Consider the following 16,811-nt stretch of genomic DNA (forward strand, 5'->3'; position numbering starts at 1 on the left):
GGTGTCCTTTATATAACAAAATAACAAAGGTAAAAATGCAGAACTGACGGTTCTGGCTTAAGCCCTTCATCAAGGTATGGAAAAACGTTGGCAGGCATGCGAATAAAAGGGTAATGGGGGTGTGGGGAACATGGCGGCAAAGATAGGAGGTAATAGGTGGAGAAGGGAGGGAGGACACAGCAGGTAATCAAGGGGAGGAGGGATGACTTTGAATAGAGAGGGAAGGGGTGGAGAGTTGACAGGGAGAAGGGAAGAGGAAAGGAGAGCAGGTTAGCAGAAACCAGAAAAGTTGATTTTTTTTTTAATTTAAAAGGTTTATCCTTATCGTTTTATTTCATCCAATTTTGTATTTCCACTTTCTCTATATGATTTGACGTTTGTCAATTATTATGATAATGGTATTCGGTGTTTTTGAGACTTGTTTGTTAACAGTTGTCTCCGGTCTTTTGACCAGCTATCAACAAAGTTTAATTTACCAAATTCACATTTTTTTTTAGATACTTGCAGATCAGAAATGTTTTAAGGTTCAATTACCAAATTTTCCCATGGCTTGTGAATCTAACATGCTGGATGTAATTTCAAATTACAACCCTCCCCGAAGGTATTCATAAACTTTATATATGATAGATAGGCTTTCAAAATCGCGTCAGGTTTCCCTCAGTAAGATTAAAAGCGCATGGGAGCATGCTAGTTTTATATCTCTGACAAAAATTGGGATTTAATTCTTAAATTAGTTAATACTTCTTTACTATGTGCCTGACATTCTCTTGTTCAGTTCAAGGTTGTACATTGGGCTTGCATGTTTAAAGACAAATGATCCTGTATATTTCCTGATCTAAATCCCCGATGTGACAGCTGCCACGACGGGGAAGCAACGTATGTTCTGGTCTTATCGAGCTCTTGAACCTTATCGGAGGAAGACTTTCAATGTTTTGTCAATAATATTACATGTTAATCTTGAACCTAATTTTTTAATGACTTTGTTTGGAGTGTTAGATGATATTAACAAGCTTTTTAAAAAAAAAATGTTATTTAATATTCTATACGTGCAGTAACTATAATTATAAAATGCAGACATAAAAAAACAAATTGATCACATACATGATGGTTTTCGCCCTGCCCCAAAACCCCTCCCTCCCACCCAGCCTCCCCCAATATATAAATTGAAAAAAATGTTTAAAAAAAATTATAGGAATAAAAAGATAAGAAGAAAGAAAAGAGAAAGTTAAAAAGGATCTTTGGATTGCTGTGAGAGATGTCGTGCAGTACAAATCATCAGTTCTAATATAAACATGCAGAGGAGGATTCTGCAAGGCTGGAGGATAAAACAAGTATCACTATAAATTTAATCTCATTACCTACATATACTAGCACCAGATTTGTAAAAATATAGAGTATTTATTTCCTAAATTATAAGTAATTTTTTTCCAAAGGAATACAACTTTAAATTTCAGCATGTAACCTTGGCACAGTTAAAGATGTGTCTGATTTCCAAGTAATTGTAATACATTCTCTTGCTACCACTAATGCTAATTTAACAAATTTCAATTGATATATTGATAATTTCAATTTAAGATTTGTACCTTCAATATTTCCTAATAAGAATAAATAGGGATTTAGTGGGAAAACAAGCTTATTTCAAAAAGTTACCTATAGTCACCCAAAAAGGTCTCACGTTGGGATAAGACTATGTTGAAGGTATAAAAGATCCTATATCTTCACCACAACTAAAACATTGATAAAACTGATTTCAATCTATTCAATTTTGTGGCGTAAGATATAATTAATGTCAAAAATTGTATTGAACTATATTGTATTGAATTATATTTTACAATCCCTACTCAAATTTTCCCACATTTTTTGATCTATTGTAATATTCAAATCTATTTCCCATGTCTCCCTAGATCTATATAATCCTAATTTAGGAGTTCCTGCTTGTAATAATAAATGTCGAAGAAATAAAGTTTTTAATAGTCCCACTCCTAATAAGAAGTTCTACCTCATTATTTTATTCATCTGATTATCAAGTCATACTATTTACAGAGCAACCTACTTGGATGGAAAGATCCTGTTTCACCCACTAGTACTCAGTGCTCATGCCATGCCTTGTCTTAATTTAGAAAAGATCAGGTGTTCCATCAATGTTCATCAAATTTGGGGTCCTTTTATGGACTATTTGTATGCTCATTAAATCTGTTCGTCTTGATCATTGAATGGATTTATTTATGAATGTGGTTTTTACTTCAGTGAGTGATGCAGCAAAACTATACAACCTTCTCAGTTTTTTTCAGTAGGGAGATTCTTCACTTTGATTTTTTTTCCCTTTTTTGATATTCTATCAACCTTGTATGGGGAAGGAGTATGTTGCTATTGTTTTATTGTTGGAAATGTACTTATATTCTTCATATTTGGGAACCTTGTGCTCTCGCTTGTTCTATAAAACTCAATAAAAAGATTGAAAGAGAAAAGTTGATGTTAAAGCCATCCACTATTACCCTCTTCTGTCCTTCAGTGACACCTGATTTAATACTAGCCTCTTTTCTGCTAATTTCCATTTCTATTGTTTCTTTTTGACTGAGACGAATAGGTTGTGCTTGTCAACTAAACCCAGAACTAACATCGACAGCCCTCCATCTACAGTAGTCAAACCTGCATGAATGAGTAAAGTATTTCCTCTTTTGGGTCCAAGACTTTCTGGACAGAGGAAACCATCACTTGACTTTCCTCTTGATCCAACTTTCAAGAATCAAATTTTTTGCTGAAATCACCCTTTAGTCTTCGAAGAGTTCAGCCTGCTTAGACTCTCGTCACAGGCTGAGCATCTTGAACTCTGGTGTTAATCACGTGAATGTTTGTTCTACTGTCTCAAAGCCAATTTGTATCCTTTTATTACCGAAGCCAAATTTGCATTTGTTACTCTGGGCTTTAAATATTCACCCTGCCAATCTCCTATTCTTCCATAAATCCTTAAAACTGCCCTTTGATTGAACAGCACGGTACTTCCAGTTGTAATAGGGAAATTTTCAAATTTCAAGCAGAGTTCTATGTTGTTATGAAATAGGAGTAACAGTCTAAAACAACTGGCCATGTTGGTGACTGTAGTAAAACAGTCTAAAACAACTGGCCATGTTGGTGACTGTAGTAAAACAGTCTAAAACAACTGGCCATGTTGGTGACTGTAGTAAAACAGTCTAACAGTCTAAAACAACTGGCCATGTTGGTGACTGTAGTAAAACAGTCTAAAACAACTGGCCATGTTGGTGACTGTAGTAAAACAGTCTAAAACAACTGGCCATGTTGGTGACTGTAGTAAAACAGTCTAAAACAACTGGCCATGTTGGTGACTGTAGTAAAAACGCAACAAAATGCTGGAGGAACTCAGTCCATCTTTTTAGTGTCTATAGGAGACAGATATTTGCTGACATTTTGGGCCTGAGCCCTTCTTCAAGGATGTCCAGGAAGAAAGGCTCAAGCCTGAAACCTCAGCAATGTATCTGTCTCCTATGGACGCTGGAAAGACTGGCTGAGATCCTCTCGCAGCATTTAGCTATGTTTTTACTGCAGTCACAGCGTCTACAGACTTTTCTGTTTCACTCAAGTTGGTGACTGTGCTCTAGATCAGCCATTCTCAACGGTGACCCTTCAGCATCCCCGGGACCACAGCACATTTAAGTAAAAGCCTGTTCACCTCGCACAATGTAAATGATTCTGCTTTTTATATAGTTGATAGGAGATAACTATGGAAGAAACCAGAACTTGACTGCTTCACAGGAAAGGGTGCCCAAAAACTTTGAGCAGAGTCTGTGGGTGGGGGGTTGGGGGTGGGCATAGCCAAAAAAAGGCTTCTCTTGATGATGTCTTTAATGTGCATTCTGTGAGAAATGAAGTGGCCTGTACTGCCTTCTGGCCTTGCTCCCATTCTTTATATCTCTGTGAAATCTAATACAAACGTAAAATTTGTTAGAAAAATCTGTGTTAGTGTTTCATCTCTACTATGTGGGACAGAAGACAAGATGGTATCATGAGGCATGGCAATTTTGTATCTTTCAGGTTTAAGTTCCTATACCGTTGGCTTGAAAGTCCTCAGTGCTCTCTGAATCTTAAGCTAGCTGTTGAGGTTTTTAACATGGGTCAATAACCTAAAATTGCCCTTTTGAGCACTCTTATTCACAAATTAACAGCTAGTGTGGGTTGTACGAACAATAGTAGATGTAGGGGCAGCGCGGTTGCGTAGCAGTGCAACGCCATTACAGCGCCAGCAGCCAGGATTTGGGTTCGAATCCCACGCTGTCTGAAAGGTGTTTGCATGTTCTCCCTGTGTCTGTGTGGGTTTTCCCCAGGGGCTCCGGTTTCATCCCAACATTTGAAATGTACCAGGGGTGTAGGTTAATTGGGAGTAAATTTGGTGGCCCGGACTCGTGGGCTGAAATGACCTGTTATGTCTAAATTAAAAAATTTATCAAGGATGGTTCAAAGAAATGGAAACCTAAAGTGTGTCTATGTTTTACTTTAGTGGATCCAGATTATTGGTGGTGTAAACTGAACTGTGATAAAGAAGCAAAAGGAACTTGAACAAGCAAAGAGAAATACAGAAGCTACAGATGGTGCAATCTTCAGCAAACAAAGAATTGCTGGAGGAGCTCAGCAGATCAGGCCATATCCATGGGTAGAAATGGTCAGTCAACCTTTTGGGTCAGGACCCTTCAAAACTAAGATAAAGATAAGGTGAAATATTATGGGCAAAGGGGAAAAGCAGCCGGAGGAGGGTCCCAGAAATGATAGCAATGAGAGGTGGAGAGACCACTAGCAATGGGAGGGGTTGGGGGGAAAAGGGAAGAAAAATTAGAGAATATGAATAGATAAATGGTGGAACCAGAAGGGTGGGATTGCCTAAAACTAGAAAAATCCATGTTCATGCCATTTAGTTTAAGGCTGTCGAGGAGGATTATCTTGTGTATCAGGGCTTATCCAAACAATGGATGCGGCTAAGGACAGATATATTTGTGGGAATGGTTGGCTGCAGAGAGCTCAGGTTTAGAAGCACAAACAGTACACGGGTGTTTGCCAAAGCAGTCACTCAATCTGTGTTTGGCCTCCCCAATGCAGAAGAGGCCACACAGACGACATTGAATGCAGTAGGTCCAATTGCACCAAAGGAGAAGAGGCCATTGTTGAGATGAGTCCAAATGTAAACATGAGGGACGACATGTCATGTTCCTCCTGGGCATCCTTAAATCTTGGAGCATAAACACTGATTTTTCTAATTTTAGGTAACCCCAACCTCTCTGGTTCCACTGTTCCCATCTCTTTTTTTTTTAGACACCATCACTTATTTTGTCTCCCTTCTCTCCAACTTGGGGGCAGTGGTGAGCATGACACTATTACAGCGCCAGCTATTGGGACCGGAGTTCAAAACCCACGTCGTCTGTAAGGAGTTGGTATGTTATCCCCGCGTCTCCGTGGGTTTTCCCCGGGAATTCCAGTTTCCTCACCCTTCAAAATGAACCAGGGGTTGTAGGAGTTCATTGGGTGGCACGGGCCCATGGACTGAAATGGTCTGTTACCATGCTGCATGTCTAAGTTTTTTAAAAAATTCTCTCCATCCCCCTTGTGATGTCTCCACCTTTTACACCTTCTGCCCTGCGGCCTTTCAGCTCTGGGCCTTTCCCCCACCTTCGTTCCCTCTGATGTATGTATTTCACCCTTTGAATCTTTTTACCTTAGTTTTGATAAAAGGTCCAACGCAAAATGTTGACTGATCATTTCTACCCATGAATGGTATCTGATCTGCTGAGTTCCTCCAGCAGTTCCTTGTTGGAATAAACCAAGGCTCTTGACTCTATTTAAAGAAAAAGATTGGGGTTCCTGAAGTAATGAATGCCAGATCCTCACCACAGGAGAATTGGAGAGACACTTCAGAACTGAAAGACTGTTGATTGCGAATGATTATATTAATTGAAGCAACTATCATATTTGCTTTTGGGAGGTAGTTGAACAAGCACATCACAGGGGAAAAAGATCTGGTGCAGAAGAGTGAGAGGGGAATTTCTCTTTTTAAATCTATCCATGAGTAGAATTGCTTTAGGCTGAACTGTCTGAAACAAAGAATTTAGCAAATTTATTCTGACAGCTTAAGGTCTGATACATGCCTATTTCTGGTTTAATTTGATGTGCACACACTCATGTAAATTGGACATAACATGTGCTTTAAGCATTTGTGGTGTGTTTGAAGATGAAATGCTGCATTTTTTCTGTCTAAAATAATCATCAGTTGACATCAAGTCAGCACGAAATTTCCATGAGAGGCTTGTTTGCTCTGAAGACAGATTGATAATTGTTCATTGATGCTTGGAACTTGATTTTTGAAAGGCTCAGTTGTGTATGTGTAACGTGGACATTTTTCTTTGAAGGTTCCTCCATTCTTATTGTTTTGTTAGGTTCAGCTGTCATTGAAATGACCATAGTGTTAAAATTACTTTTGGTTTTATTGTGTAGAATGATATGACAACTGCACGACTGAAATGGGAAGATTTACTTCTCCCTCTCTTCAAGAAGTATAAACTCAACATCACCTGGGGAGACCAAGATTTGCTCAATATTGTGTTCCATTATAACCCAGGTAAATTAACTATTTCCCTTTCTTCGTTAAACAGAAAAATCTACAGATTCTTGGGTTGTGCAATGAACCAATACGCGGGGGAATCTCAGCAGGTCATGCAGCATCTGGAGAAAGTAAAAGGCAAATAACATTTTAAGCCTGGGCTCTTCGTCAGGTATAAGAAGAAAATTGGCAAACCCCTGGGAGGAAGGGACGAAGAGAGGTGGGAGGAAAGGGGAAGATCGCCTCTTTTTTTTTGTCTTGTACCCTCCCACCTGTATCCACCTATGATCTCTTACCTGTGGGCCTGTGCTCCTCCCCCTTTCACCCACCTCTCCCCACCAAGATTAACAGGCTAATGGGTAAGAGGTGGATAAAGATGTGAGAGGGTAGAAGAGAAAAATGCAGAGAAGTGATCTTTTCTCTTCTCTCCTCCTCCTCCCTAACCTTTTGATTCATGTACCTGATAAAGGCCTGAGGCCGAATTTGCTTGCCCTTACTTCCTATGGATGCTGCATGATCTGCTGAGTTTCTCCAGCATTTTTGTGTCTTGCCCTTTCATGTGCATTTGTAGTTTAAGTAATTTTATTTTTTGTGAATGTAGTTTAAGTGGAGAATGTTTGATGCCATGTTAATTTCAAATGGTACAGACTGTTAAATGATTTTTTTTAAAAAAGTTACTACAAATAAGCTGAATGAATGTTTTTAGATTTGGTGCATACCAGAAAAATGAATGTGGAACATGTGTACTTCTGTTAAAAATCCAAATTGTGCATATCAAAGTCCTGATTACTTTGAGACATAACTTGCAGTGAACTAATTTAGCATTATCATTTCCTCATTGCAGAAAGTCTCTTCATTTTCCCATGTCAATGGAATTATCGTCCAGACCACTGTATGTATGGCAGCAACTGCAAAGCAGCAGAGGATGAAGGAATCTTTGTCCTTCATGGAAATCGAGGAGTCTACCATGATGAGAAGCAGCCAGCTTTCAGGGCTGTATACAGAGCAATAAAAAATGTAAGTATTCTTTCGATGTTGCCTCAAAAATAATTAAAGCTCTTTATTCACTCAATTTGAAATTATCCATTCATTGTAATATGTAATTGTAATATGTTAATAAAGATGCAAAGAAGCATTTTCTTATGAAATTTATTCAATCTGACTGCCTCTGGGTCTGGTGCTGTGCTGGGAATTCATTTTTCAACTAGATGATGTTATTTACTTGCCTTCCATTAAATGTTTTAAGTCTGAATTTTCGAGCAATGGTTTCAATTATTAAAATACAGAGTAGCAGGAGTTATTTTTCTCTAAAAATCAATAGTAATAGCCCTTGTAATTAGTTCAATGCACATTGGGATATTTTTTCTTTTTCATTCTGCGGTAAAGTTGCATCAATTAAACCAGCGCTCTGGCAGGTGTGTCCAGAAAGGCCTCTCATTCATGTGTGCAGCAGTAGTAGTGAGTTCTTTATGTGCCCATTAACATACATCACACAATCATTCCCTTTACTACTTGTTTGATGCCATTTATTAGCATTTTCAAACACTAGAATACAAACTAAAACTTGTTCACTTTTTCTTTTTCAATATTTTTATTAACATTGAAATTTCACATCCAAACATACAGAGTACAAAGTCAAAAAGGTACATTATGGCAGCTCACCACTAAGCAGGCGAACCGGCCCCGCTTGTAATCCACGCGGCGGGGCAGCCGGCCAAAATGGTGCCGTCGGAGGTGGGGGTGTTTTCCCTTCTTCTCAGCACAGGGCTAGAAGCCCGTGCTGGGGGATCATGTGACGCCCGGGTGACGTCAGCGCCCCCCAGTGCGGTTTTCAGCCAGGTCCAGGCTGGGAGTATGTCCAGCCCAGCAGCCTACAATAAATCAGTTCTGCTCACTGAGTTCAACCCGTCTGGTTGTGTAGCTGCTGCTACAAGATTACACTTAAATCATATCATTTCATCCAAGCTTTCCCCAGATTTTAATCAAATAGATTATATTGCATTGATATTATATTTAAAAAAATGAAAATCTAAATCCACCACCAAAAAAGAAGCTGTTTTGCCAAAAAAGAAGACAAAATTCTCATCAGAGTGACAAATTAGTCAACATTTCTACCTTCATAAGAAATCAAAGATTATAAAAGTAATTCAAAAAGAGTTTCCACGGTGTTTGAAAATTTGAATTCAAACGGAAATGGAGCATCAAATCTTCTCTAAATGTAAACAAGCCATGACGTCACGATTAGGCGGGGTAACGTCCCCCCATCTGAGGAACACTACATGCCTAGACACGAGAAATAAAAGGCAGCTCTAGAACATGCAGCTCTGATGTCATTAAGGTTATGTCAATTTTAAACAGAATGTTGCAGTGATTGGTGCTTGGGTCTGTTACTTAACATCTATCAATGACCAGAATGAAGTTGGTCTGGTGATGTTCCAGTTGCTGATAATGAAACTTGATGGGGAAATAATTGTAAGGAGGATAGAGGCTGCAAAGGCAATGAGCTGGTTAACTGAGCATACAGCTGGTGTAGCAATAAGTGAAGTGTAACCATTGACTTTGGTTGGATAAAAATGGCAAAAGTAATTTTTTTCCATTCGCAGATGTTGTGTCCATGAATTACAGAAGGCTAACATCCACTGAGCAACGGGAGGCGAATATGGTGTGTTAGATTTAATTTCAAAGGGATTGAATTCATCCGGCGCTGTCTTTGAGGGGTTTGTACATCCTCCCAAGTGTCTGTGAGGGTTTCCTTCGGGGTTCCAGTGTCCTCCCATCCTCAAAACATATGAAGGTTACAGGGTAATTGGGTGGCTCAGGCTCGTGGGCCGGAAGGGCCTGTGCTGTAGGTCTACATGTAAAATTTTTTTAAAGTTCATTTTTGTGCAATTTTTCAAGGTTTTATTGAGATGCATCTGAACTGCCAGGTGTATCTTTCATCTCTTGGCAGTAAAGAAGCTGTTAAAGATGAGTTCACAATAGCAGAGGCTATTTTATGAAGGCAACTTGATTAGAGGGTTTATATTTCTCTGAAATGTTAGCTCTGTTTTTCTCTCTCTACTGATGGTGTTAGAAATACAGCACGGTAAAAGGCCTTTTGGCCCATGAGCCCATGCTGTCCAATTGACTTACAACCCCCGATACGTCTTGAACGGTGGGAGGAAACTGGAGCCCCCGGAGAAAACCCACGCAGACCTGGGGAGAACGAACCAACTCCTTACAGGCACCGCAGGATTTGAACCCCAGTCCCGATCGCAGGCGCTGTAGCAGCGTTGCGCTAACCACAACACCAAATTATTTACAATAATTTCAATTATTACCTCAAATTTTCAGCAGTTTAAAAAATTCTTAAAGTTCTGCTACTTCAGTTGGAAAAGTGTTTATGGGGACAAGACAGTAAAGTGGAGTTGACGTAGAAATTCAGTCAAGAAACTGAGTTGAGACGATCATATAATTTTCTCCTATTTTTCATGTCCCTAAAACAGTGCTCCAGTAGGGGCACCTGTAACATGAAAGAGAGAAAAGCTTCTGAAGCACTCAAGGTATTTGCCTGTACAACTTCCACGATTGTACAAGTGATCGTGTTAAACATTTATTTTTGTCACTCTGTAAATATTATACCCAACACAGTGTCACAGTTTGAATTTCTTTTGAAGATTGTGATCTGGTCAAGCTCAGAGACTTGCCACAAATACTGGCTTTCTGAATGAACGTTCAGTAATTGGAGGAGACTCCTCAAATGCATAAGCTTGTGTAGAGATTTCGCTAGTCAGTATCTTTCAGGCTGTGACAATTCCCAGAAATTTAGTTAAAATTCAGATAATAAAAATAGCAAATCAACCAGTTGGCTTTTCATTGAGACAGCAATTGCAACAATAGAAGTTAAGATATCTCCAATTTAAGAGTTGAGTCTGTATTGATTACAACGGAAGTGCATGCTATAAAATGTAGATTGCAGTGTGTCCTGTGAGTGTCATAAACCTGTGTATATATAAAGTGCTTTTATCACTCAATGCAATTTCCTTTGACCGATCTTATTTTGTATTCTGCGTATGTTTGCATTAAGGTCAATCCATTGGAAGCATTAAAACATTAGAGTTTTTTTTTAAAGAACATGCACATGAGAGAGAGATTGCCTAATAATCTCAGTGGATTTATTGGCAAAGGTGTATTCAACAAATATTACTGATCCTCCTTGCTCGTGACTGCTATTTCATTTAGTGAGGAACCTTGCAGCATGCAAATTGCAATGAATTCTACTGCTGCCAGAATGTAGATTGTGTCTCTTTAAGATGATGAAGTCTAATTGAGATCACTCAGATTAATTGTTATTTAGACCAGGATCATTAATTCTGTCTTCGCTGGTGGCAAGGTCAATTGAGCGTCCATGGCTGAAGAGTTTGCAACACAAGTATTTTATTTTGTATTGTGACAATGTCTTTCATTGAATTCTGTGATGAATATTAGGTGATTAGTACTTGCCTTTGTATTTTATATGTCCATTATTTCCTTTGGTCAATAACCTACTAACCTATGTAAATAAGTGAGTCTTTCATTAAAACCACAATTCATAACTTCATGCAATGTTTCATGTATCACAGACTGTTAAACAATTTATCTGTGATATAATCTTCCATTCACCAAATCAAAGTTACAAACCACAGCTCTCCTTCTGGTCCTTGGGTCAAGAAGATTGTTATTGGGGCAGTGACGTAAATATGAAAGGAAGTATCGTGCACCCCAAAGAGGACTCGCATGACCATGGTGTGGTACTTTCCAACATGTTAGATAGGAAATGGATTTTTGAGAGGGCATTGCAAACTTTTTGCTATTATAATAAAAAGCAGGTTTTCCTTTAATGGTTTCTGGCCATACTAGCATGGTCAACATTTATCGTCCATCCCTTATTGTTAATCTCTCTCCTTAAGGCAAAAACAAAAATGCTGGAGAAACTCAGCAGGTCAAATAGCATACTTTACAGAGCAAAGATAAAGATACATAATCAACGTTTCAGGCTTGAGCCCTTCAAGATATGATAAATGTACCTCGATGAAAGAGTCAAGCCCAAAATGCTGTTTGACCTGCTGAGTTTCTGTAGCCTTGTATTTTTACGTTAACTGTGGAGTCTGCAGACTGGCGTGTTTTGCTTCTCTCCTTAAGGACATCACTGAGCTAGATGGGTTTTTAATGACAACTTGTAGTTTTACACTTATCATTACTAATGTCCAGTTTGTTTAATTCCTGATCGATTTAACCGAGTTAAAATTTTACAGTTGTCAGGGAGGAATTTGAATTTTGGGCCACTATGTTACCAGTCCAGAAATTCAATCACAGTGGGGTTACCTGACCATTTTGCAGAGATTTTATTCTGATATTTTGATTTTTTACATTTTTGCTGTCAACTTTAATATCAATCCTAGGATCAACTTCAAACCTAATCAGTTGATAAAAAGAAATATTCTTTCCTCTCTACCTTCCTGAACCACAAATGTACAGATGCTTGGAGTGCTTTCACCATATCAGTATTGGTCTTTTTTTTCCAATTTCAGTCAACCCTGAAACAATCCCTCACATTTGAGTACTTTACCAGGATAGACACTTAGTGCAAGGTGTTACTTTTGTTGTTCGTGATGCCTTCCCACTGTCTGTACCACTTTAGCAGAATGTTCTGACCCTTGCACTTCAGCAGCCCATGAATATATAATCTTGAAAAAACAAACAATCTGCTGAAGGAACTTGGGTCTGTAGGAGAAAGGGAATTATCGATGTTTTGAAATGAGACCTCAAAACATCGACTGAATGTGCAGAGGAGGGATAATGAGGACGGGATGGAGGAATTGGTGAAACAGGAAGGGGTGAACAGCGATACACAGACTCAGTTAATTGGCAGGTAGCAGACCAAAGGAGAGAGAGGCAAGGGGTCAAGTGGAAGATGAACAGAATGATATGCAAGGACAAAGGCACCCAGTGCTATAATCTGATAAAAGGAAAATGGTTGGCATCTATGAGGGAAGGATAAATGAGAGGAGGAAAGAAATGCAGTGGAAGAGAGTAGAAAAGAGAAGGAGGGGAATGAGAATGGATAGGGATTTAGGGCTGGGGGATTGAGTGGTTTGGAAGGGGACAGAAATTAAGCAGGGAGAAAGGGAAACTAGTTGGGAAGAGGAGAAGGGGGTCTCGTTACCTTTAATTGGAAAATAATCGCAGAAGAATATTTTTTAAGGTGGGCTGCACTCTAGCGGTGGAGAAGACTAAGGGTGGTCAATGTGGGAATGGGAAGGGAAGTGGGAATGGCAAGGAACCGGAAACTTAGAGTGGGCACTGTGGACAGAGCGCAGATACTCTGGGGAAACCGTCCCCATGTTTGCGATAGGTGGTGTTACAGGTGAAACATTGGATTTCTTGTGGAGTAGGTTTACAAGGCTCAGCAAAACATCGTGGGCTGAAGGGCCTGCATTGTGCTGTTAGGTTCTCTTACTAGGTTTATTCAAGGTCAAGTAGCATCCTTCAAAAGAAAAACACAGTTAACAATTAAGGTTAATGGAACAAGGAACAGATAGTAATTAAACCAGTTTTAGGTGAGGAGGAAATGAAGAGAACAAGGAGAAGATTTGTTTTCGGGTGAATAAAGTAACGAGGCAGCCAGGAAGGCGGTGAATTTATGAGAGAATAACAATGAATAGAGCTGGAGGGAATACAAAGTGGGGGAGAAGTAACTGAATGTGACATCAGCCAAAATGGGAAGTGGTTTTAAAAATAATTAATTGATTCTAAGACTGGAAATGCTGATTCTCTGAAGTTATTGAGTTCAACTTTAAGTGGAGAAGGCTGCAGGGTTCCTCACAGAAAGAAAATTGGCAGAGCTGCCGCTGGTGTGAACCCGGGAGAGTGAATACACAGCACTTCTCCAAAGGGTCCAATGGCCCGGTCCAAATGCCCGCGACTCTGTACAACCATGAAATGGTGTGTTAGAGGAGCCAACAGTGTTTTTAAACTAAAATCCTGAAAGCACGGGTGACACCTGTGCTCGAATGTTTTCTCAAGGGGGTTGGAGACCGGCATTGAGCACCAGAAACTGGGAGAACACCTCCACCCTTTGAGAAGCAGAAGCAGAGGAGACTACAGGACGATGACCACAGCATCAGACCAGGGAGGGGCTCAGCACAGGTCGGGGTGGGGGGCCCGCACTGGTTCATGGGAGTTAGGATTCGAAAGGGTCCTGAGGGCAAGAAGGGCTCCTGTGGGGCCTTGGGCACTAAAGATTTCCTCATCGTGACAGAGGTTTGGGTCTGGAGGTTGGGTTGAGGCTACAGAGGTAGCGGGAGCACTAGAGGCAAGTCCACGGACACTCATTTACTCTGAAGGAACTCTCTTTTGCTTCTCTCTATCAGACTGTAAGGAGTGCTGGTCGACACTAAATGGCGACTTTGTAATATTCATGTAATATTACATGTTCTGTAAATAACAATGCATTAGAAATATAGGAATCTTGAGAAAATACTGTTGTATTGCTTGAGCTGTCATTTGACTTTGTTGAACAGACTTTATTGGAGCCTAAAACCAATAGGTTTCAATAGGAGTGGGTTGAAGAATTAATTTGATAGACAACGGAAAGCTCAAGGTCATGCTTATGGACTGAATGGAGGTGATCTTCAAAGCAGTTGTCAGATACATCAGGAATGCTCCAACTCTTGACAAACATTGAAAACCAGCTAAGCCGTTGGCTCTGGGAGCATACGTGCTGTAGGTCTTAAAGTTGGTGGAGAAACTGACAGACAGATACCTCAGGTTGTTGCTTCACCTAGCAACAACTTTTCCAGCTATGAATTTCAGAGACGTTGGCATTTATTACCTATTTCCCCTATTTTGTAAAATGCCCTCCAATGCAACCACAACCTCCATCAGCATCTTCATCAAGTCCTGGGGGATATATCAGCTGTAAATTTTGTTGATTTCTCCAATGCTGCAGTTTTTACCCAGATACTGATTTCTTTAGCATCATTTTTTTTAAATTTGCTCCTGGCTCTGTGTCTTCAGTGAAGACAGACACAAAACATTTGTTTTATCTCTCTGGAGTTAAACGAGAAAGTCTGTAGATGCTGGAGTCGAGTGTGATACACAAATGTGTGGGAGAAACTCCGCAACTGGTGCAGCATCCAAGGGAAGCAAAGAGTAAACAACGTTTCGGGCCTGAGCCCTTCCTCAAGGTGTGAGCGAATGGGGAGGGGGGGGCACCCCTTTTTCTTTTTTTTTTTGGTTTGCTCATACCTTGATGAAAGGCCAAAATATTGTTTACCTGTTGCTTCGTATGCATGCTGCGTGACCTGCTGGGTTTTGGCAGAACATATATGTACTGTTTTATTTCTCTGATCTGTCTTCTATTCATTTCCTAGTCTAATTCCTCCTGCCTTGATTTCCAAGAGACTCACATTAACCATAACAGTAGCTGTTGAAGCTCCTGCAATCTGTTTTGATGTTGTATGACCGTATACAACTCTTCCATTCTTTATCCATGTCTTGACCCTCCTTTGATGAACTTGGAAATGTCTTTTTTGTGGCAGGCTTCCTGCTTTTACTGGCAATGTTATAAACCTTTTGATGCAGTACAACCTGATGGCTATGGGATTACTGCCCATTTGATTAAAAGAGTGCTGATTAAAGAGCTGAGTTATAGGGAGAATGAGAGAAGATTTCATAGAGGTATACAAATTTATGAGTCGTATAGATAGGCTAAATGAAACCATGGTATTTCCCCCGAGGTTGGGTAAGGCAAGAATTAGAGGAAATGTGTTAAGGGTGAAAAGTGAAATGTTTGAGGGGAACATTCGGGGGAGTGTCTTCACACAGAAGCCCCTTTCACACTTGCTAGTGATCCCAGGAATTGGGATTGTGAAAGCAAAATCTGCTCAACGCCGGTGTCAGATAGCATCATCTCATGCCGGGGATTGCCGGCCTCGACCCCTAGTACAATCCCCGGAATCTGCAGACGCTGGCGTTGAGATCAGGCAAGTGTGAAACTGGCAGCAACATTGCAAGCACTTCCGATTAAAGGTAGAACAGACGAAATGCTGGTCTGAAAGTGTTCCCAGTTAGGAGTGGTCTGATGTGAAAGGCCAAACCCCCATTCCTATCCTGGGACCCTTAACAGCTGATTTACTGGGATGCAAGTGTGAAAGGGGCTGGAGAGAGGTGGGAGTGTGCAACAAACTATCAGCAGAGGTATTGGATGCAGATTCAATTTTGTCATTTAAGAGACGATTGGGTAGGATCTGGATGGGATAGGTATGGAGGCCTACGGTTCAGGTGTTGGTCGATGGGACGAGGTGCAGTAAATAGTTCGGCATGGGTGAGATGGGCTGAAAGGCCTTTTTCTGTGTTGTAATATATGGTTCTATCGATCTATTTTGCTTGAAGGTATGTATTTATTTGTTAGCTGTGTATTAGTAGCTAATGTTCTGACAAGCTTATTAATTGTGGATTCCCATTCTCCCCTATTGATCCCTGAAGGCCGCTTAACTAACAGATCATCAAATAATTCTTTCATTACACACCACCAGATCTAAAATAAAACCAAGAAAATTTTCACTCAATCTAAAATAGTCTGTTTCCCTTTTGATTTCTCAAAATACTAATTCTCCTCTCTTATACACACCATAAATTTGCCTTCCATAATATTACTGCTAATTTGATTTAACCAGTGGATATAAATTAATGTGTATGATTACATGATTAACCTTGTTGCATGCTTCTCAAATGTCTTGATGTTTATATTCTGCTGTACGTCCATCTCCTACCAATGGATTCTGCCCCTTGTTTCTTAGCTCCACGCAAACTGATGCCACTCTTTGATGTGCTGAGAGGTTAATTCTTGTGGTTATCCTTTTTTAATGTGAATACTGGCGCTCACTTCTTCAGCAGAACTTCCTCCTCTGTCCGCCTTTGTTTTTCACAGCCCATTTGCTCAACCAGGTGGTAAATTTGGTTGTCCTTTGACAATACTGAAAGCATCCTACCAGAGCACAATGAGCCTGGGCAAATTATTTCAGTTTTTTTAAAGAAACTCTTACAGTAATATTTTAGTGATTTCTATCATATCTATTCAGCTGCTTTTGAATTCCTGAAGAGAATTTGGGTACATCCTCTGATATTCAATTTGTTACAAGCCCAGAGGACGCCAAATCTCAGCAGCAATAGATATTCACCAAGACAA

General features: G+C 39.9%; 1 protein-coding gene across 3 annotated transcripts in view; it reads left to right on the forward strand.

The window, feature by feature from the left end:
- LOC138745794 (glucoside xylosyltransferase 1-like) overlaps positions 1-16,811 on the forward strand; it is a 51,112-nt gene that overhangs the window by 30,360 nt on the left and 3,941 nt on the right. For 2 of the 3 annotated variants that reach the window (XM_069903104.1, XM_069903105.1), the window contains 2 exons: positions 6,496-6,619; positions 7,446-7,618. In XM_069903104.1, coding sequence (XP_069759205.1) covers positions 6,496-6,619; positions 7,446-7,618 — 297 coding nt within the window. Of the gene's footprint in view, positions 1-6,495; positions 6,620-7,445; positions 7,619-9,204; positions 9,264-16,811 lie in introns of all 3 variants that reach the window. The other variant, XM_069903106.1, reaches the window with a different exon arrangement.

Source organism: Narcine bancroftii, chromosome 11 (genome assembly GCF_036971445.1).
Source record: "Narcine bancroftii isolate sNarBan1 chromosome 11, sNarBan1.hap1, whole genome shotgun sequence".
Classification (NCBI taxonomy): Eukaryota; Metazoa; Chordata; class Chondrichthyes; order Torpediniformes; family Narcinidae; genus Narcine; species Narcine bancroftii.